This window comes from Capra hircus, chromosome 5 (assembly GCF_001704415.2).
Source record: "Capra hircus breed San Clemente chromosome 5, ASM170441v1, whole genome shotgun sequence".
NCBI lineage: Eukaryota > Metazoa > Chordata > Mammalia > Artiodactyla > Bovidae > Capra > Capra hircus.
Window position 1 is genome coordinate 76,106,155 of NC_030812.1, and position 23,118 is coordinate 76,129,272.

The 23,118-nt window shown below is 38.9% G+C and overlaps 1 protein-coding gene across 3 annotated transcripts in view; it reads right to left on the reverse strand.

The window, feature by feature from the left end:
- Nucleotides 1–23,118, reverse strand: part of BICD1 (BICD cargo adaptor 1) — a 244,173-nt gene that overhangs the window by 51,625 nt on the left and 169,430 nt on the right. For all 3 annotated transcript variants that reach the window (XM_013964125.2, XM_013964126.2, XM_018048328.1), the window contains exons 3-4: nucleotides 20,316–20,468; nucleotides 4,147–4,572 (exon numbers count right to left, since the gene is read on the reverse strand). In XM_013964125.2, the coding sequence (XP_013819579.1) occupies nucleotides 4,147–4,572; nucleotides 20,316–20,468 (579 nt within the window). The remainder of the gene's footprint in view (nucleotides 1–4,146; nucleotides 4,573–20,315; nucleotides 20,469–23,118) is intronic.

The following is a 23,118-nucleotide window of genomic DNA, read 5'->3' on the forward strand; positions in this document are numbered from 1 at the left end:
CTTTAATCAACAATAATCTTTTGACATTCAGACCATTTGCCCTTTGTTGCAAAACTTCTGTATAACTTGGCTCATTCCCTTGCCTCTTCAGAGCAGTTCTTTCAGGGTTACCTTTAATGATGCTTCCCAGGCTTGAAGTCCTAAAAATTGTCGCTGTATAAAACATAACTCTCAACTTTTGAGAGGCTCAGTTGGTAAAGAATCCGCCTGTAATGAAGGAGACCTGGGTTTGATTCCTGGATTGGGAAGATCCCTGGAGAAGGGAAAGGCTACCCACTCCAGTATTCTGGCCTAGAGAATTCCATGGACTGTATAGTCCCTAGGGTCGCAAAGAGTCAGGCATGACTGAGCGAATTTTACTTCCTTCACTAAGCGTTATTAGAATTGCCATTTTATCTTCAAGGCTTATTCACATCAGTGCCAACTGCAATAACTTCTAGGTAATGTCTACTGTAATGTTTATATAATTTACAGGAATTAAACAAAGAAACACACAGCTAAGGAAAAGTTCAGATTATAAAGAAATTATGCACGAGAGTATACGTTCTGCTATACTTGTATTCAACAGTTCGAATGAGATAAGTTCTTACAAAAAATGCTGATTACAAGAAAAACAGGTGTTCACTTTACTTACAACAAAATTAGAAGTTAGTGTTCCTAGTGTGAGACTGGAAGCTTCAAATTCATTCCTGTGTTAAGCCTGGCTTTTTAACTAAATTAGAAGCATACTTTGGGAATAAAAGGCCCTATGCATGTCCCTCTACAGCTTAACAAATTGTCACATCAATTAAGCGCCCATGAAAGATTCAAAGGTACAAAGTTTCCTCATATCCTAAAGAATAGTTTACCCAGCCAAGTTTTTCTCACTCTAACTTTTTGCTGAATGAGTATCTCTTTTCAGACTGTCTCATACTCTGGGTTTTAGCTGTCACCTTTCTGTATTCCTACCAGTGACGACATTACTCCCATGTGAGATTACAATCCTTGAGCTAATCACCCATAGTAACAGTTAATAATAATAATAGTTAAATAAATGGAGTGGTTAACAAATTAAAGATACTGTGGAGTTGAAATAGTGATAACAGTTCATAATTATTGAGCATTTATCATGTGTTTGGCCTTGCTCTAAGCACTCTATGTACATTAATTCATAAATTCATGACACTTTGAGGAAAGTAAAATGTGCCCCAATTTTATGGGAGAAAAAGCTGTCCTTCTAAGAATGACTCTCAACTAGAGGCTGACCCTTGGGACATCTGAGAAGTGTGGGACTTTTTGGTCAGTACATCTATGAGGAGAGGTAACTACATTTAATGGTTGGGAGCAGAGATGCTAAACCTCCTGTAAATCATCAGCCAGGCTCAGACAATGAGGAACTACCCCATCACAAAAGCTGCAAGGTGGTTCCCACTGAGAACCACTCTCTTACTGAGAACTTGTTCTCCATCATTCTTTTTTATTAAACTACTCTTCTCTTTTGGACTTTTGTATTTCCCAGCTCAGATGATATTTAGTATTACATAAAACTGAGAACAACTCTGAGCCTTCAACCAAATAGGTGATCTGGTTGAAAACTTTCAAGCTCTTTTACACGTAAAACCCCTACTTCCTTATATATTTTACACACTATCACCAAAATAAAAAGAAGCAAAAGCTTCCATTCAGTAACCTTTCATCCTAAAGCAACAAACATGATAGTTTCAGAAAAAATTTTACATTAATTCTATTCAGTTTGAGGGCATACATTCTTATAAATACATGTCACATAAAGTTTTTTTTACAAGGAAATATGTTTTTTTATTCACTTGCATACATTAGTGTAAACTAATAGAAAAGTATTAACTACACGGAGCTGGACTTTGCAGCCAATTAAATCTTTAAGAAATTAATTTTCTTCCAGTGTCCATATTTTCTTACCTTGATTGAAACTGAACACTGAGAAAACAAATTCTCACTAATTATCTTTCAGCAGCTAAAAGCACTGGGCAGGTAAAGTTAAAAGTAAAAGGCTATGTTAACTCTTGATATAGTATTAAAAATGAGTCTATCATATTAATTTCATTGGTTCTCTAGTCTCATTTCTTTCTGCTAACTACATTTTCAGTCATCATTTCTATAGATGCAGAAAATTATAAGCCCTGTTTACTATAAAAATAAGTGACTGCCAGAGTCTTAAGGCCTCTAAAAATCAGCTTTATGCAAAGAACCTTGGCAGGATAACAGACTGAAGAATAAGTCTTAAACTCATCACCTGATCATCAAAAAAGCAAGAGAGTTCCAGAAATACATCTATTTCTGCTTTATTGACTATGCCAAAGCCTTTGACTGTGTGGATCACAATAAACTGTGGAAAACTCTGAACGAGATGGGAATACCAGACAACCTAACCTGCCTCTTGAGAAATCTGTATGCAGGTCAGGAAGCAACAGTTAGAACTGGACATGGAACAACAGACTGGTTCCAAATAGGAAAAGGAGTACGTCAAGGCTGTATATTGTCACCCTGCTTATTTAACTTATATGCAGAGTACATCATGAGAAACGCGGGGCTGGATGAGGAACGAGCTGGAATCAAGATTGCTGGGAGAAATATCAATAACCTCATATATGCAGATGACACCACCCTTATGGCAGAAAATGAAGAAGAACTAAAAAGCCTCTTGATGAAAGTGAAAGAGGAGAGTGAAAAAGTTGGCTTAAAAGTCAACATTCAGAAAACAGTCATGGCATCTGGTCCCATCACTTCATGGGAAATAGATGGGGAAACAAGAAAACAGTGTCAGACTTTATTTTTTGGGGCTCCAAAATCACTGCAGATGGTGACTGCAGCCATGAAATTAAAAGACGCTTACTCCTTGGAAGAAAAGTTATGACCAACCTAGATAGCATATTAAAAAGCAGAGATATTACTTTGCCAACAAAGGTCTGTCTAGTCAAGGCTATGGTTTGTTCTGTGGTCATGTATGGATGTGAGAGTTGGACTATAAACAATGCTGAGCACTATGAATTGATGCTTTTGAACTGTGGTGTTGGAGAAGACTTGAGAGTCTCTTGGACTGCAAGGAGATCCAACCAGTCAATCCTAAAGGAAATCAATCCTGAATATTCACTGGAAAGACTGATGCTTAAGTTAACACTCCAATACTTTGGCCACCTGATGTGAAGAGCTGGCTCATTTGAAAAGACCCTGATGCTGGGAAAGATTGAAGGCGGGAAGAGAAGGGGATGACAGAGGATGAGATGGTGCGATGGCATCACGGACTCAATGGGCATGAGTTTGAGTAAACTCTGGAAGTTGGTGATGGTCAGGGACACCTGGCATGCTGTGGTCCATGGGGTAGCAAACAGTCGGACATGACTGAGTGACTGAACTGAACCGAACTGAATCACCTGACAAGCTGGTTGAACTGGATTCCTGGCTCAGTAGATCTGTGAAGAGCCCAACAACTGTCTCCTAAAAAGCCCCCACATGATGGTGGCTGTGGTGATGCTGTTCCTCAGACAACATTTCCATTATCACAGGATTAAGGTACGGTCATGAGGCAAGACTCTACACTAGTAACAGAAAGCCATTTCACAGAGACATAAGCTTAAAGACTGGGACTCTCCCCAAGATGTTTGATTTGAAGATGCTAAAAATTTAAGGCTTAGCTCAAGTATGAGTAAGAATGCCTTGCTTTCAGATTTATACCTCTTCTGTATTTTTAATCATACAATATCCTAGCTAGTTTATATATAGAAAATCCTTCTTGTCTTTTAGAGCTTAAAATACTGTTGTGAAGTATAACCATTAATCTTGAATATATACATAGAGTTGCTTGTGACAGGAAACTTCATTTTGTATCATTTTTCCCATATAAAGTTTTTGAATTTTTTTTGTGAGAAATGCATCAAGATGCCATCTTTCTCCCTTCATACTCAATTGCCATCTAATTTATCTAAGAGATAAATTTCATAAAACAATGTAAATGAGAGATTCCTTTAACACCACTTTTGTATCTTGCTAAAATATTGTGCTTTCAAAGTGGCTAGTTAAAGAATATTAAAAAAAAAATTGGGAAGTAAAATATGACAATAAGAAATCCCACAGCATGCTACACATAACTTCCAGAAAAGTCACTAAACAAGCCCTAAACAAAGTTCTTACCTGCATAAGTTGCTGCTTCAATTTCTGTATTTCTGAAATGTTCAGCTCACTGAACAAGTCAGAAACAGGGTGGAGAGACTCTCCTTTCCTTAAAGTGGGAGTCCGATAGTCTCCATTCAGTTTCACAAGGGGCCCATGGATATGTCCATTCATTTTGTCATCATTGTTGGGTTCACTCCCATCCTCAGCAAACTTGAGCCCATCAACTGAGATGCTGATATGGTTATCATTGAGGGTGATGTACTGGGAGAGCTCCTTCCGCAGGCTGTTCTTTTGCTCCCTTTCATTTTTTAAGGTCTCAAGGGCTTCTTCCAGTTGGTGCTCAGCGATCTCTTTCAACCGGATGGCATCTTCCAGTTGGCTGTTCAGCAGCACTGTCTCCTCCTCAAATCGCTTAATCTCATGCTTTAAGCCTTCATATTCAACCTGAATCAGATAGGATAAAGAAGATTCATAAAACTAAAATTTGGGTCTTACAAAACTGCCATTAAACACGCTAGTGGACCTAACATTTAAAAAATTAAAAGTCTACAAAATAAATCTAAAAAGCACGTGATATATATACATTTAAGGTAACACAGAATGATTTCTCTAGATACCCATAGATATAAATTCAGTTCCTAGCAGAAATGAAAAAGGTACCTCTCTTAGAATTTCTTTTATAGGTTCCAATGATCAAAAGGGGACACTATTTGCCTAATAAATCAATAACATGTTTTGTAACAGTATATCAGAATACTCACAATCCAAGAAAAGGCTTTTATCATCACTATTACTTTGTTTTAAATTATTAATAATGAGGAAATTTTTATACTCAGGGCTAAGTTAAAAGATCACAGTATGAATATAATCTCAATAAAATATGTATGAGCGTAAGATGAGAAAGCAAAGAAATACTTCACAAGCTTAAGGAAAGAATCTGGAATAACAGTGTCAATTACTCCAAAACAAAAGTGGAAGTGGATCAAGATAGTAGAGCAGGAGGACATGGACCTCACCTCCTCCCCAAACACATCAAAAATACATGTGCATGTGCAACAATTCTCACAGGAAACCGACTGGAGACTGGCAGACGATCTCTCACACAAGCAAAGCTGCAAGAAAGAGCCCCCTGTAACCAGGTGACTGTGCACCAGCCCTGGCAGCTCTACTTCAGGATGCCAGCTGGACAGACTTGGCGTCAGGCTTCAGACTGTGCTCCAGCCTGCTGTACACGTCTTGTTTTAGGATCAGACTTGAAGGGTCACGCTTCCTGGGGTGTGGTTTCCTCATTGTGATACAGGAAAATAAGGGGATTAGTCAAACCAAGGCTGGATGTCTGAAATCTGTGCTCCATATGTCTGTTAATATTCCAATGTCAATGGAGCCGACGAATACTATTGTCAATGGAGCAGATGCATTTACTCTGCTACTTTTAAGGCACTGCCAGGTTATGGCAGTGGGAGAGAGTAAAGAATCGAGAACAATATAAATCTACCACACACTTTTATAATCATATAATGAGACTTTAAAAAAAAAACTTTTTATTGTGGGTAATGTAAAAATACTCAAGTAGTGAGAAGAGTTCAATAACTCCCAGGAAACCTACCACTCAGTTTCAACAGTCATCAACTCCTGGCTATTCCTTTCATTTATATTTCCATTCAGTCTCCTAGTTGGATTTATTAACTCCAAGATATCACATACTTTAGGATCTATCTCTAAAAGATGACTTTTTAAAAAAAGCATAGCCATAATTCCTTAAATAATTTCTTAAGAACAAAAAACAATGTCAACAATTAGTTTGTATTGATATAGGATATAAATAAAACTCAGTGAAAAAGGATAATATGTTATTACAACTGTGCAATACAAGAGAGCAAATGAAAATTTAAGAATATGTTAACAGTTGATCTTTAATGGTGGGAATAAAGGTGATTTTCAAGAAAAAAACACCTATATATTGTTATCAATATAATAGTCTTTTGAATTACAACCAAATAAGAGCCTGTTCAAACACCTCCTTGGTTGTGAAAGTCCACAAATGAAAGAGATATCCACTCTGAACACAACTGCCTTCTTTGGGCCCTTTTCCATGGCTCTTGCCACAGGCCATCCTTTAATAAGTGTTTTTATCTCCACAACAACTAAGAGGAAATATTTTTTATGCACCTAGGTGTCCCTCAGAGTGCTTTAATATCCCTTCTTTTGTCTCAATAAAATTCTGCTCTTGATAAATATTTGCTGAATAAACTATTGTGAATGAAAAAATGAAATAGAAAAAATATGACAATGTCAATTATGATTTTAGATAGTAATATGAACTGTGTTTACCTTTAACTATATTTTAATATTTATATGACTTTAAACCTTTGTTTTGTAAAGGATTTTAAAAACTAAAGGACAAGGCTTCCCTGGTGGTCTAGTGGTTGAGAATCTGCTTGCCAATGCAGGGGTCACAGGTGTGATCCCTGGTCTGTGAAGATTCCTGCAGGTCCCAGAGCATCTAAGCTCATGTGTCACAACTATTGAGCCCATGCGCTGCCATTACTGAAGCCCACATGCCTAGAGCCAGTGCTCTGCAGCAAGAGAAACCATGGCAATGAGAAGCCCATGAACTGCATGCAGCAAAGAATAGTTCCCCTTCGTCAGAAGCAGAGAAAACCTGCACACAACGATGACCCAGCACAAACAAAATAAATAAACAAATCTTAAAACAAACAAATAAACAAACGAAAAAACCACTAAAGGATAGAGATCGCAAATAATGATCATTTTCATATATTTGTATTCCTTCCCACACCCCTACCCCTTCTTCACATAATCTTAATTCAGTGACTTGTCTTGCAAACTTTAGATAAGAGTCTTGATACGGATTTAATTAGTGTGTAGGTTTGGCTGATGTAAGAGAGACCTAAGTAAGAGTGACTTATTTGAGAAAGAAATTTGTTTCTCTTGCATGTAATAGTACAGAGGTAAATAGTGAAGATTCAACATTCAAAAAACTAAGATCATGGCATTTGGTTCTATGACTTCATGGCAAATAAAAGGGAAAAAAAAAAGGAAATAGTGACAGATTTTATTTTTCTGAGCTCCAAAATCACTGAGGAGAGTGACCAAACCCATGAAATTAAAAAGATGCTGCTCTTTGGAAGAAAAGCTATGACAAACCTGGACAGTGTATTAAAAAACAGAGACATTATTTTGCCGACAAAGGTCCAACAAAGGTATAGTCAAAGCTATGGTTTCTCCAGTAGGCATGTACGGATGTGAGAGCTGGATTATAAAGAAGGCTGAGCACAGAAGAACTGATGTTTTTGAAATGTGGTGCTGGAGAAGACTCTTGAGAGTCCCTTGGACTGCAAAGAGACCAAACCAGTCAATCTTAAAGGAAATCAACCTTGAATATTCATTGGAAGGACTAATGCTGAAACTCCAATACTTTGGCCACCTGATGTGAAGAGCCAACTCACTGGAAAAGAATCTGATGCTGGGAAAGATTGAGGCCAAGAGGAGAACGGGGCAACAGAGGATAAGATGGTTGGATGGCATCATCGACTCAATAAATATGAGTTTGAGGAAACTCTGGGAGATAGGGACAGACAGGGAAACCTGGTGCACTACAGTCCATAGGGTTGCAAAGAGTCAGACACAACTTAGTGAGTGAACAGCATCAAACAGCCAAGGGTCAGTATAAAATCTCTTTTTAATGAGGTCATCCAAGAATCAGACTCCTCCCATCTTAGCACTGCCTCCTACACTAGTCTACATGATCTAAGGTTGCTTGACTTCTTGATCATGTTCCAAGCAGTGGGGCAAAATAAGGGTACACCCTCCTGTCTCTTTAAAGACTTATCTCAAAGTTGGCCATATCATTTCTCTTCACATCCCATTGGCTAGTACCAGTTGCAAAGAAGGTGAAGAATGTAGTCTTCACTCTCAGTAGCCTTGTGCCCAGTTAAAAATTGAGTAATATATTGGAAAAAGGAAACAATGGATATTGATGGATAGTCAGCACTCACCACCACTCACTCAGACAGTGGTGGTGACCTGTGGAAATTCACAGGTCCATGATAGAATCACTTAAAAGAGTCAAATCATAAAATTTTCTTAGTATAACAGAGTCTGTTTCCTTGTATCATGGTTTCTTCCAGGCCTTATATACTGCAGAGTCATTTTCCTCCTGACCTTTACCTTTTCTATCCTTGGACAAATTGGGACACTGGCTTGCCAGTCTTTCCCAGTATTTCAAGCAATCTTCTGACTGGCCTCAGATTATGTCATAGCTTACATTTGCAGATATTGATTTAGATGGCAATGCAGAAATTTTATCCTGTAATCCTCGATAGACTGATGTCTTAGACCAGGCATTTTCAAATATTACTGTGTCCTCTGGACTAAATCCAGCTCACAGCCTATTTTTGTAAACAAAGTTTTATTGGAATATAGTCACATTATTTTGTTTTTATATTGTCTATGGCTGCTTTTCATACCAGAACAGCAGAGTAGGGTAGTTGCAAGAAAGACTATATGGCTTGTAAAACCTAACATATTTGCTACCTAACCCTTTATAGAAAAATTTTGCTGACTCCTGGTCTACAGGAGGAAGGAAGGAAGACATTAATTAATGAAGTAAGACATTAATTTAGTTTGTATTGTAGATTTTTTTATTCTGTAACTTTTACTTAATTGATAGCAGACTTCCTTATTTGATCTCTTTGATCTCTTGATCTCTTCTAGACTTGATCTCTTCCTATCTGGTCAGCTTCACTCATACTCACTCAAATGTGGTTTGTGCTTCTATTTACCCAGCTGTTTCATGTTTCTCTGCCTAGGCAAAGACAGTATTCTGGAAAACTCTTATTCATTCTTCAAGACCCAAATCAAGACTGATACTAACTGAAGTCTTTGTTGACCCACTCAGGCAAACAAATCACTCTATTCTTCTACCATTATAGCAAGGCTGCATCATAGGATTAGAATCACAGCAAAGCGGAAGCACCAGAAATAGAATGGGAGGGCACTTAAAAATCAGTAATTGACATTTTGAAGACAGCATCAAAGTAGTCACCATTATAAAAATCAATACTTCGTTGCATTTCCTTACAACAGCTTCATAGTTTAGTAATTCTATTTTTAACTACGTGAGGGTTGGAGACAGCATTTAACACTATAATCTTTTCAGAGTTTAGGAACTCTAAAATCTTTTGTTTTCTTTTGGGGTTTTATTTGGCAATTGTGAAGATCTTAATTTCAACCTGTATTGCTAAACCTAACAGATAGCTTTACTCTTCAATTACATGGGACCCTAAGCTCTTTGAGCCAGTAACAATGTTTTTTGTCCTCAAAAAAGTACATGGCTTCTGTATGACAAACCCACAGCAAACATTCTCACTGGTGAAAAACTGAAAGCATTTCCTCTAAGATCAGGAATAAGACAAGGGTGCTCACTCTTGCAACTATTAGCCATGGCAATCAGAGAAGAAAAAGAAATTAAAGGAATCCAGATTGGAAAGAAGAAGTAAAACTCTCACTGTTCAGTTGCCCAGTTGTGTCTGACTCTTTGCGACCCCATGGACTACAGCACACCAGGCCTCCCTGTCCATCACCAACTCCTGGAATTTACTCAAACTCATGTCCATTTAGTCAGTAATGCCATCCAATAATCTCATCCTCTGTCATCCCCTTCTCCTCCTGTCTTCAATCTTTCCCAGCATCAAGGTCTTTTCCAATAGTCAGTTCTTTGCATCAGGTGGCCAAAGTATTGGAGTCTCAGCTTCAGCATCAGTCTTTTCAATGAATATTCAGTACTGATTTTCTTTAGGATGGACAGGTTGGATCTCCTTGCACTCCAAGGGACTCTCAAGAGTGCTCTCCAGTACCACAGTTTAAAAGCATCAATTCGTCAGTGCTCAGCTTTCTTTATAGTCCAACTCTCACATCCATACATGACTACTGGAAAAACCATAGCTTTGACTAGATGGACCTTTGCTGGCAGAGTAATGTCTCTGCTTTTTAACATGCTATCTAAGTTGGTAATAACCTTTCTTCCAAGGAGCAAGCATCTTTTAATTTCTTGGCTGCAGTTACCATCTGCAGTGATTTTGGAGCCCCCCCAAATAAAGTCTGTCACTGTTTCCATTGTTTCCTCATCTATTTCCCATGAAGTGATGTGACCAGATGCCATGATCTTAGAGCTAATCAATGAATTTATTAAAGATGCATGATACAAAATTAACAGAAATTCTTTGAATTACTATGCACTAACAATGAAAAATCAGAAAGAGAAATTAAAGAAACAACCCCAGTCACCATTTCAACAAAAGAAGAAAATAAAATACCTAGGAATAAATCTACCTAAGGAGAAAAAAGATCTATATGCAGAAAATTATAACACAATGATGAAAGAAATAAAGATGGCACAGATAGAAAGATATATCATGCTCTTGGATTAGAAGAATCAATATTGTGAAAATAACTATACTACCCAAAGCCTTCTACAGATTCAGTGCAATCCCTATCAAATTACTAATAGCATTTTTCACAGAACTAGAATAAAAAATTTTACAGTTTGTTTGGAAACACAAAAAGACCCTCAATAGACAAAGCAATCTTGAGAAAGAAAAATGCAGCTGGAGGAATCTACCTTCCTGACTTCAGACTATACTATAAAGATACCATCATCACAAAAACAAAATATAGATCAATGTAACAAGACTGAAAACCCAGAGATAAGCTGATGCACTTATGGACAGCTTATCGTTGACAACGGAGGCAAGCATATACAATGGAGAAAAGACAGCCTCTCTTCAATAAGTAGTGCCGGAAAAACTGGACAGCTATGTGTAAAAGAATGAAATTAGAACACTTCCTAACATTATGCACAAAAATAAACTCAAAATGGATTAAAGACCTAAATGTAAGGCCAGAAACTAAAAACTCTTAGAGAAAAAAGGCAAAACATTCTTTGACATAAATCACAGCAAGGTCCTCTTTGACTCATCTCTTAGATAAATGAAAAAAAAAAAAAAAAACAACCAAAACTAAACAAATGGGGCCTAATTAAATGTAAAATCTTTTGCATAGCAAAGGAAACTATAAACAAGATGAAAAGACAACCCTCAGAATGGGAGAGAATAATTGCAAATGAAGTAACTGACAAAGGGTTAATTTCCAAAATATACAAGCAACTCACGAAGTTCAATATCAGAAAAACAAACAACTCAAACAAACAAACAAAAAGGGGCCAAAGTCCAAAGGCAAGGGTGGGAGCAGTCAGTGCCAGGACCCCGCACTTACTGAGTACCCTCCAAGATTCATGGTGAGGAGGATATTCTCCCTGTAAACCTCTCTTCTGAACTCAGATGCCCTGGGGGAGAAGTTTGTGCTTTTCAGTTCAGATGGTAGAGTAGAGGGATGTGTGTTCATCTTCTCCTGTGAGAACACCAAAATTGCAACTAGCTGCTAAACAACCATCGACAGGAGGATGTTGGCACCTACCAAAAAGATACCCTACATCCAAGGACAAAGAAGAAGCTGCAACAAGACGGTAGAAGGGATGCAATCATGTTAAAATCAAAACCCATACCTGCCAGAGACTCTTATCGGGTACAAACAAAACCTTGTGCACACCAGGATCCAGGAAAAAGAAACAGTGATCCCCACAAGAGACTGAGTCAGACCTGCTTGTTAATGTCTGAGGGTCTCCTGTGGAGGTGTGGGTCAGCAGTGGCCTGCTGCAGGAACAGAGGCACTGGTAGAAGCAGTCCTAGTAGGCATGGCATGTGGCCTAAGTCTTCTTGGAGGAGATTGCCCTTAGCCCTACCACAGAGCTTGCAGCCCTAACATAGAGCTGCTGGCCAGGCAACCCACAAACTGGAGAACAGTTATATCAAAGAAGTTTCTTGCACTGTTGCAGAGGTTCTAGGCCCCACATCAGACTTCCCAACCTGGGGATCTGGCAAAAGGACTGGTAATCCCAAGGGAATCTGACTTTGAAGGTCAGAGGGATTTGATTACAGAATTTCCACAGGACTATGGGAAATGGAGATTCTTGGAGGGCACAAACAAAACCTTGCGTGCACCAGGACCCAAGGGAAAGGAGCAGTGACCCCACAAGAGACTGAGTCAGACTTCCCTGTGACTGTTTGGGGGGTCTTCTGTGGAGGTATAGCTCAACAGTGGCCTGCCGTGGGGTCAGGGGCACTGGCAGCAGAAGTCCAGTGAGGCACACCTTGGCATCTCTTGGAGGAGGTCATCATTAGCCCTACCATACAGTCTGCAGACTCCAGGACTGGGCTGCCTCAGGACAAACAACTAACAAGGAGGGAGCACAGCCCCACTCACCAACAGAAAATTGGATTAAAGATTTACTGAGCATGGCCCAGCCCACCAGAGCAAGACCCAGTTTTCTCCATGGAACACAGCCAGTCCCTCCCATCAGGAAGCTTGCACAAGCCTCTTATCCTTATCCATCCGAGGGCAGACAGTAGAAGCAAGAACTACAATCTCATGGCCTACAGAATGAAAACCACTATCACAGAAAACTAACCCAAATGATCACATGGATCACAGCCTTGTGTAACTCAGTAAAGCTATGGGCACGTAGTATAGAGCAACCCAAGAGGGACAGGTCTGGTGGAGAGTCTGAGATGGGTCATGGTCTGACAAAATGTGGTCCACTGAAGAAAGGAATGGCAAACCACTTCAGTATTCTTGCCTTAAGAACCCCATGAACAGTATGAAAAGGCAAAAAGATATGACACTGAAAGATGAAGCCCCCAGGTCAGTAGGTGTCCAATATGCTACTGGGGAAGAGCAGAGAAATAGCTCCAGAAAGAATGAAGAGGCTGAGCCAAAGTGGAAACAACACTGAGTTGTGGATGTGTCTGGTGGTGAAAGTAAAGCCAGTGCTGTAAATAACAACACTGCACAGGAGCCTGGAATATTAGGTCCATGAATCAAGGTAAACTGGATGTGGTCAAACAGGAGATGGCAAGAGTGAACATCAACATTATACGAATGAATCAGTGAACTACAATGGAATGGAATGGGTGAATTTAATTCAGATGACCATTATATCTACTACTGAGGGCAAGAATCCCTTAGAAGAAATGGAGTAGCCCTCACAGTCAACAAAAGAGTCTGAAATGCAGTAACTGGATGCAGTCTCAACAATGACAGGACGATCTTGACTTGCTTCCAAGGCAAACCATTCAAAATCACAGTAATCCAAGCCTATGCCCCCACCACTAATGCCAAAGAAGCTGAAGTTAAAAGAGTCTATGAAGACCTACAAGACCTAGAACTAATACACACACAAACCAAAACATCCTTTTCATCAGGGAATCGGAATGCAAAAGTTGGAAGCCAAGAGATAACTGGACTGACAGGCAAGTTTGGCCTTGGAGTAAAAAGTATAGCAGGGCAAAGGTTAACAGATCTTTGCCAGGAAAACACACTAGTCACAGCAGACACCTTCTTCCAGCAACACAAGAGATGACTCTACACATGGACATCACCAGATGGTCAACACTGAAATCAGATGGATTATATTCTTTGCAATTAAAGATGGAAAAGCTCTATATAGCCAGCAAAAACAAGACGTGGAGCTAACTATGGCTCAGATCATTTGAGCTCCTCATTGCAAAGTACAGGCTTAAATTGAAGAAAGTACGGAAAACCACTAGGCCATTCAATCATGACCTAAATCAAATCCTTTATGATTACACAGTGGAAGTGACAAATAGACTCAAGGAATTAGATCTGATAGAGTGCCTGAAGAACTATGGGTGGAGGTCAGTAACATTGGACAGAAGGCAGTGATCAAAACCATCCCCAAGAGAAAGAAATGCAACAAGGCAAGATGGTTGTCTGAGGAGGCCTTACAAATAGCTTAGAAGAAGAGAAATGAAAAGCAAGGGAGAAAGAGAAAGATATACCCAATTAAATGCAGAGTTCCAGAGAAGAGCAAGGAGAGATAAAGTCTCCTTAAATGAACAATGCAAAGAAATAGAGGAAAACAATAGAATGGGAAAGACTAACAATCACTTAAAGAAAATTATAGATTCAAAGGAACATTTCATTCAAAGACAGGCATAATAAAGGACAGAAACAGCAAGGACCTAACAGAAAGCAGATGAGATTAAGAAGAGGTGGCAAGAATACACAGAAGAATTGTACCAAAATGGTCTTAATGAACTGGATAACCATGATGGTGTGGTCACTCACCTAGGAGACATCCTGGAGTGTGAAGTCAAGTGGGCATTAGGAAGCATCACTACAAATAAAGCTAGTGGAGGTGATGGAATTCCAGCTGAGCTATTTCAAATCCTAAAGGATAATGCTGTTAAAGGGCTGCACTCAATATGCCAGCGTATTTGGAAAACTCAGCAATGGCCACAGTATTGGAAAAGTTTTCATTCTAATCCCAAAGAAAGGCAATGCCAAACAATGTTCAAACTACCATGCAATTGTGCTTATTTCACATGCTAGCAAGGTAATGTTCAAAATTCTTCTAGCAAGGCTTCGAAAGTATGTGAACCAAGAACTTCAAGATGTACAAGTTGGATTTAGAAAAGGTAGCAGAACCGGAGATCAAATTGCCAACATCCACCAGATGATATAAAAAACAAAAGAATTAAAAAAAAACACATACTTCTGTTTCACTGACTATGCTAAAGCCTTTGACTGTGTGGATCACAACAAACAGTGGAAAATTCTTAAAGGGACAGGAATACCAGACCACCTTACCTGTCCCATGAGAAACCAGTATGGAGGTCAAGAGTCAACAGCTAGAACTGGACAGGGAACAACAGACTGGTTCCAAATTAGGAAAGGAGTATGTCAAGGCTGTATATTGTCACCCTGATTATTTAACTTCTATGCAGATTACATCATGCGAAATGCCAGCTGGATGAATCACAAGCTGGATATGCTGGGAGAAGTATCAACAACCTCAGAAATGCAGATGATACTACTTCAGTTGCAGAAAGTGAAGAGGAATTACAGAGCCTCATGATGAGGGTGAAAAGAGAGAGCGAAAAAGCTAGCTTAATCTCAATATTCAAAAACTAAGCTCATGGCATCTGGTCCCATCACTTCATGGCAAATAGAAGCGGAAAAAGTGGAAGCAGTGGCAGATTTTATTTTCCTAGACACTAAAATCACTGAGGATGGTGACTGCAGCCAAGAAATTTAAAGACGTTTGCTCTTTGGAATAAAACTACAACAAACCCAGACAGCGTATTAAAAAGCGAAGACATCACTTTGCTGACACAGATCCATATAGTCAAAGCTATGGTTTTCCTAGTAGTCATGTATGGATGTGAGAGTTGGACCATAAAGAGAGGACTAAAGTTTTGATGATTTTCCACTGTGGTACTGGAGAAGACTCCTGATAGTCTGTTGCACTGCAAGGAGCTCAAACCAGTAAAGGAAATCAGCCCTAACTATTCATAGAAAGAACTGATGCTAAAGCTGAAGTTCCAAAACTCTGGCCACCTGATGGGAAGAGGAGACTCATTTGAAAAGACCCTGATGGTAGGAGAGATTGAAGGCAAAAGGAGAAGAGGGCAACAAAGGATGAGATGGTTAAATAGCATCACTGACTCTATGGACATGAATTAGAGCAAACTCCGGGAGATAGTGAAGAACAGGAAGCCTCTTGTGCTGCAGTCCATAGGGTTGCAAAGAGTCGGACACAACTTAGTGACTGAACAACAACAGCAATATGGAATCTATAAAAATGGTACTGATGAAACTATTTGCAGGGCAGGAATAGAGACACAGATGTAGAAAATGGACTTGTGGACATAGTGGGGGAAGAAGAGGGTGGGAGGAATTGAGAGCATAACATTGAACTATATATATTGCCATGTGTAAAAGAGATATTGGGAAGTTGCTGTATAACACAGGGAGCTCAGCCTCGCTTTCTGACAACCTAAGGGAGTGGGGGCTAGAGCGAGAGGGAGGCTCAGGATGGAGGGGATGTATGTATACTTGTGGCTGATTCACATTGTTGTATGGCAGAATCCAACACAACAATGTAAAGCAATTATCCTCCAATTAAAGATAAAGTAAAATAAATTTTAAAAATATGGCTTCATAGAAAGCTACATCTGCAATATTGGTTAAATGAAATCAAACTGAATTGATTCCAGGGTCTCTTATGACATAATTACTTGATATAGAAATATATCCCTAGAGGAAATATTCTTCATAATAAAAATATGATTAAACTGGTAATTGAAAACTATAGTTTTCAGTGCTCAGACAATAAATATTGAGTGTCTTAGTTCAGTATGTGAGACAGGAGGGACATGGAATTTATTATTTCTCTCTTCTACCATCACATCTCTAAGAATTGAATATGATTTCCTGTCCTACGTTAGTCTTTCCTCTATGTTAACCAATAACTGGGACGAGGCATAAAAAACTAGCTACTTGAATGAAAAACATGCTCCTGGAAGATAACACCCAACTAAACCAGCTTCTTCAAGACTCGAATCAAGACCCTCACTTTGTTGTACCTCCCTACTCAAAGCTATTATGTCATAAACTCTGTCTATCCCAACCACTTTCCCACCATGCAAGAGCCACCAGTTCAGATCCTCAAATCATATGAACATCCTTCCCCTGGACACCCCATTTTGAGATTCTGCTAAATCTCTATTGAGGTGATATCTTACTGCAAGAGGTCTAATTATCAGCTTTTTAAAATAATCAATGAATTTTTCTGATGGTTTGTTGGGAAAATGACAATTGATACCTTCATATGACTTCTGCTTATTGCACTTTCAGATATTTGGGTTTGAAAAGTATAAAGGTATAAAGCATATTTAATATAAGGCAAGGTCTGGTTTTATTTTAGACAAAGTGAAGTGAAAGTCGCTTAGTTGTGTCTAACTCTTTGCGACCCCATGGACTGTCCAAGGAATTCTTCAGGCCAGAATACTGGAGTGGGTAGCCATTCTCTTCTCCTAGGGGATCTTCCCAACCCAGGGATCAAACCCAGGTATCCCGCATTGCAAGTGGATTCTTTACCAGCTGAGCCACAAGGGAAGCCCAAGAACACTGCAGTGGGTAACCTATCCCTTCTCCAGCAGATCTTCCCGATCCAGGAATTGAACCAGGGTCTCCTGCGTTGCAGGCAGGTTCTTTACCAACAGAGCTATTTGGGACATAGACCCAAACGTGAGGAATATGGCTAAAGTTTTCAGAGTCAACTCTTTGGTGTTCCTATACTTCATAATTAGGATCACAGATAAAAATTGACATGGTTAATAATAACAGTCTTAAATTTTAGTTTCCTTTCTAAGCTGACTGTGGATGTAAGATAAAGAAAAAACGTTTACATATTCTTTAACAATTATTTAACGCCTACTATCGGAGAAGGCTATGGCACCCCACTCCAGTACTCTTGCCTGGAAAATCCATGGACGGAGGAGCCTGGTAGGCTGCAGTCCGTGGGGTCGCTAAGGACTGAGCGACTTCACTTTCACTTTTCACTTTCATGCATTGGAGAAGGAAATGGCAACCCACTCCAGTGTTCTTGCCTGGAGAATCCCAGGGACGGCGGAGCCTGGTGGGCAGCCATCTACGGGGTCACACAGAGTCAGACACAATTGAAGCGACTTAGCAGCAGCAGCAACTATGGACCAGGCCCTGTTTTAGGTGTTATGTTGTAATGAAGAGAGCTAGAAACAGACTATAAAATATAGAAACTACATAGGGAGTAAGAAGTGCTACTTAAGCAACTATTTAGAAAATAATCTATTGATTGTTTAGTTCTTAGAACTAAACACTTTACAATCCTAGCAGCTTTGCTATTTAGGGAAACCTCAAACCAAGCTGGAAGAGTATATTGTGTATAGGAAGCTTCAGTACAAAGCAACATTCAGACCAATTCTGAAAGTGAAAGCCAGCCATTGTTATGTATTTGAATGCCAGATTCTGTAAGTAAAGGCCAATAGGAAGAAAAAAAACAAAATCAGTGTTTCGTTAATTAGGAGAAACATGTGGTACTACAGTGCACTCACTTGTTAAGTAAGCCAGAATGACCCTTTGTATGGAAGATGATTTTAAATTAATTAATTCAACACTTAATTGGGAAAATTACCATATTATATCTAGAAAATAAAATTTTAAAGATGTATATATTTTCCTGTTTTGTTTTTCCAACTTCTGAGTTGAGCATTTGATTTCCATGTTTCAATTACTCATGGGAGGGCATGAGTAAACAGTAAACAGTAATCAGCCAAACTCGTAGTACAAATTCCCATAGAAATGGCATCTGGGCTAATGAATTCTCACAGGATACCTTGGCAGTCTTTCAAGAATACCTAATACTGGCCTAAATTAACCTCCTGAGGACATCAGTCTACCACGTGCAGTGATGGGGTTCCCTACAGTGCAGATGGGTGCTCTCACACTCTGGCCCGTGCAGAGAGCTGTGAGGGCTTTAGGGATCAGGAGAAATGACCACTTTATTTGCACTTCAAGTCCTCTACATGCTTCATCAATAACAGAAAACCAAAACAACAAAAAATACCCTTCTTATTTTAAGACATTTCTGAGAAACTTTTTTTTTTTCTAATTTTCTCCACTGTGAGCTTACTGACCTCAGCCAAATCAAGAGCTGGGACCTCAAGTACTGCCAGCCTCAGCACACACAATGATTCAGTGCTTAAAGGGAAAGGAATGAGGTAAAAACAGATGGAATATACAGGTAACTCTTTTTTGAATGGTCTAGAACCAAACCCTGCACTCCTTAGCAGACATCTTGCTCCCCAACACTGGGGAGAAGTGGCAATGATCAGAAATCAGATTTCAATTGTGTCAATACATGGATTTTTTTTTTCCTTCTGGATTTTACCACTCCCCTCTTCATCTTTATATCTATCAAAACCACACCATTGTCCCTCAGTATCCATGGGGTATTGGTTCCAGGAGCCCCCACAGATACCAAGTTGTGTGGATGCTCAAATACCTTAGATAAAGCAGTCATAGTATTTGCATATGACCTATGCACACTGGCACATCTTTAAATCAATTCTAGATTATTTAAAAATACCTAATACAATATAAATGCTATGTACTTGACAGTGTGAGGCAAATTCAAGTTCTGCTTTTTGGAATTTTCTGGAATTTCTTTCTTTCTTTTTTTTTTTTTAAGAAAAATTTCAATCTGTGGTTGGTTGAAACTGCAAACATAGAACCCATGGATCAGTTCTAGAAGGAGATACTAACTTGGGAAGGGAGAGAAGTAGAAGCATACATCTGGACTGACCTCCAAATTGACAGAGGACGAGAATCCTACCTTTTGGATTCTGAATTCAGCCTAGCACAGTGCCTGGTGCAGTTTGTTGACCTGATCTGGGAGCTTATGACAACATTTAGACCAGAATAGGGTTGTGGTGGAAAAACCACCTTTGAAAACACCCTGAAATCCAGCTTACCTTTGCTTAACTACCTATAAATTTTACTCATAAATAAATCCTACTAAAAGTACAGACTCAAGAATGCTATTACTAATAGCTATAACAAACCAGAAAGCAAACTGATTAGGAAAATTAAATGATTAAGTTTTTTAAGCCTCATTACTCACAAAATTATTCAAATGTACACATGCAATTTTTTTTGTCAGGTTACAGCAGAACAAAGAAATTAGGCATCTTCTTGTTCTGACTGATTTACGTTTCATAATACCCTTCCTTGCATGATTTGAAAACAATTTACGAGATGGAGAGTGAAAGAGATAGATTGCAGGGAAACTTTAAGCTTGTATTACAAGTTTATAATAAGGCTTTTAGTAAGTCATCAGGTTAGATTAATTACAACACATTTAGCTTACTCCAGAAATAAATAAACATATAACTAAAGAATAAATTTTTTCTATCCAATAAAGTTTTTTTGGTTAATTATAGTACTTCTAGGTTTGCCTTTTAAATTTTAGCTGAAATAGGAGGGTTGGGAAATTCAGCACATAATTAATGTTGGGAGATTGAGGCAAATTTCAATAGTTTATTTTCTGATAAAGTCTCCCATACTCCTATATGATTACCTTTATAGATCAGAATTTTAGTATAGAGATTTAAAAAGGGTTAAGATTTAAGATTAAGAAGGAAGAAGATTTCAGATTTCAGAAAGTGTGAATCCAGTGGAGTGCAACCAAAAATCTTAAACCTCACCTGGTTCTGTTTTAATGTGGACACCAGTTTCTGCAGCGTGATGTTTTCCTCCTCTAGTTCAGTGTAGTCCTGAAGGAGACGGGCCTCTCGGAATTTATATTCTCGGATTTCATCCTTCATCCGTATTCTTTGTAGCTCCCCCATCTCATTATTCTGAAACAAGAGAATAAACAGTAAATACAAAAGTTTCTTATAATAGATTTTAATAAGTATAGATAAAGTCTTGGTAGTTAATAATAATAAAAATATCACATGGAGTGTAAATTGGTACTGGTACCATCTTTTTTTGAGTAACAATTTAAAATCTGTCAAACTTTACAAGCACATACACATAACCCAGCAATTCTAAAATCATTCTTAAGCATACTCTTTTAGAAGTAAACAAAAAGAAAAATACAGTCATGCCTATTTACACAAAGAATAGGAAAAGTCTAAATGTTTGCTAATAATAGAGAACAATGACATGATCATGCATCCTTTAGTGGAATAATATCAAATTATTTAAAATAATGAGAAAAAGGAATGAGTAGTAGTTTTATGCACTAAAATGGAAATAGAGCTACAATATATTTAGAAAATTATAGATTAATATGCTTCCCAAGTGGCACAGTGGTAAAGAATCCACCTGTCAATGCAGGAGATATGGTTTGATTCTTGGGTCGGGAAGATCCTCTGGAATGGGAAATGGCAACCCACTCCAATATTCTTGAAAGGAGCCTGGCAGTCTGCAGTCCACTGGGTTGCAAAGAGTCAGACACGACTGAACAGGCACACATGTGCGTGCACACACACACATACACACACACACATGCATAAAACACCAATTTTCCAAACTCTGATGGGGGAGTCCTTCTACAAGTTTCAAAATCTTCCAACTAAAGCCACATGGCCTAATTCTGCCTTGCTCCAGCTACCCTGGCTTCAGCCACAGAAACTTCTTTCTGCTCCCACAAGATGCTGAACTTGGCAGCTCATTCCTGCCTTCAGACTTTTGCATTCCCCCTCCCAGACTCCCTGCCTCCAGATCAAGGTGCCATGAACCTTTTCGACAATGTGGTAAAGCTGATAGACCACTTCTCAGAGTATTTTAAAGGGTACTGAAAGAGTTCAGATCCTCCAATGCCAAAATATGGCACTTTAGTATATTGATTATTTTGAGCTGAAGGCATTTGACAGACAGCAGATTCAGGAAGGGCTCTCTGCCCTCCCCTTTTCTACATAAAAGCTGGACATGAAATTTCCCTTGGAAAGGTGCCCTCCTTGTACTGGAAGAGAACATTCTTATCGCCAGAGACTGGGAGTGAGTGCCAAAATGGACCTGTGCAAACAGGCCTACTAAAATGACCTTCCATTCATTCCCTCTATTTAGTTCCTAGTCACTGTCCCATGATATACTACCCCCAGTCCAAGCTCCTTTGTCTTCTCATATCCCCATAATTTATCATTCTTTGTGCAAAAAAGGTATATAAGTTTTTGGGCCTAATGATTTCTGGTCTTCATCTTCCTTTTGACGACTCCCATGTACTTGTAAAAAAATTCAGTAAGTTTATATGCTTTTTTTCTTGTTAATCAACTTTATGTCAGTTTAATTCTTCATCCTAATCACAGAATCTAAGAGGATAGAAGGAAATTTTCTTCCCTTACAGCATATAAGACAACATTATAAAGGACATTATGTTAAAATTAATGTAATATTTTATAAAATTATGATATGGTAATCAGATAGATTATTTATGGTAAAAAGAAAGTGTTAGTTGCTCATTCATGTATGACTCTTTGCAACCCCATGGACTGTAGCCAACCAGGCTCCTCTGTCCATGGAATTCTCCAGATAAGAATATGGAGTGGGTAGTGATTCCCTTCTCTAGGGTATCTTCCTGACCCAGGGATAGAACCTGGGTCTCCTGCATTACAGTCAGATTCTTTCCCACCTGAGCCATCAGGGAAACCCCAGATTATTTATGGTAGTGGCCCTCAATTAATCATACTTTCCTGTGGCCACACGCATAGTCTCCTTTCAAGTCAACCCTGAACTGGCCTACAGAATGCAGTGGAAGCCTTAAGAGGCCTTGAAGCTATTGTTCTTCCTCTCTTGGAACTCCACCACCACGTGAAGAAGCCCAGGCTAGCCTGCCGGAGCATGTGGCCAGCAAACAGTCAGCACCAGCTGCCAGGCATGGGAGTGAGACACCTTGAATTCTTCGGCTCAGATGGCTGCCAGATGATGGCTGCCACATGAGTGACCCCAGGCTAGTTGGTAAGAACTGCCCAGCTGAGTACAGCTTGAATATCTGATCTAGTGAATCATGGGGTATTATTTTAAGCCCTTAAATTTGGGGTGATTAGTAATATATAACTGAAACACTAATACATGTGACTCTTTATTAATGGAATGTATAATCAGATCCAGTGGTAGATCTAAGAAATATATTTTCAAAGCAATGATGATATTTAAAGATCCTGCAATATGATATGATATGAAAATACACAAAGTAACGGTGTTGCTAATGCTACTGAAGTTTGTTGCCTACATTCAAACAGAAGAAAACGTTAAATTTTAGTTTGAGTCTAGAGAAAAAGGAGATGTAATAATTTTTCCCTCCAAGTTTATAGGTCTTCTGCATTTGATCCACAGATTCCCTTGACCCAAGTTAGGAAACTCTTCTGCTTCTATTTGTCATTTAGGTCTCAATTCAAATGTTATTTCCTCAGAGAGGCCTTCCCTGAACAACTCCTCCACCCCTGACCTTCAGTCTCCCATATTCCTATATGGTTTCCTTTATAGATCAGAATTTTAGTATAG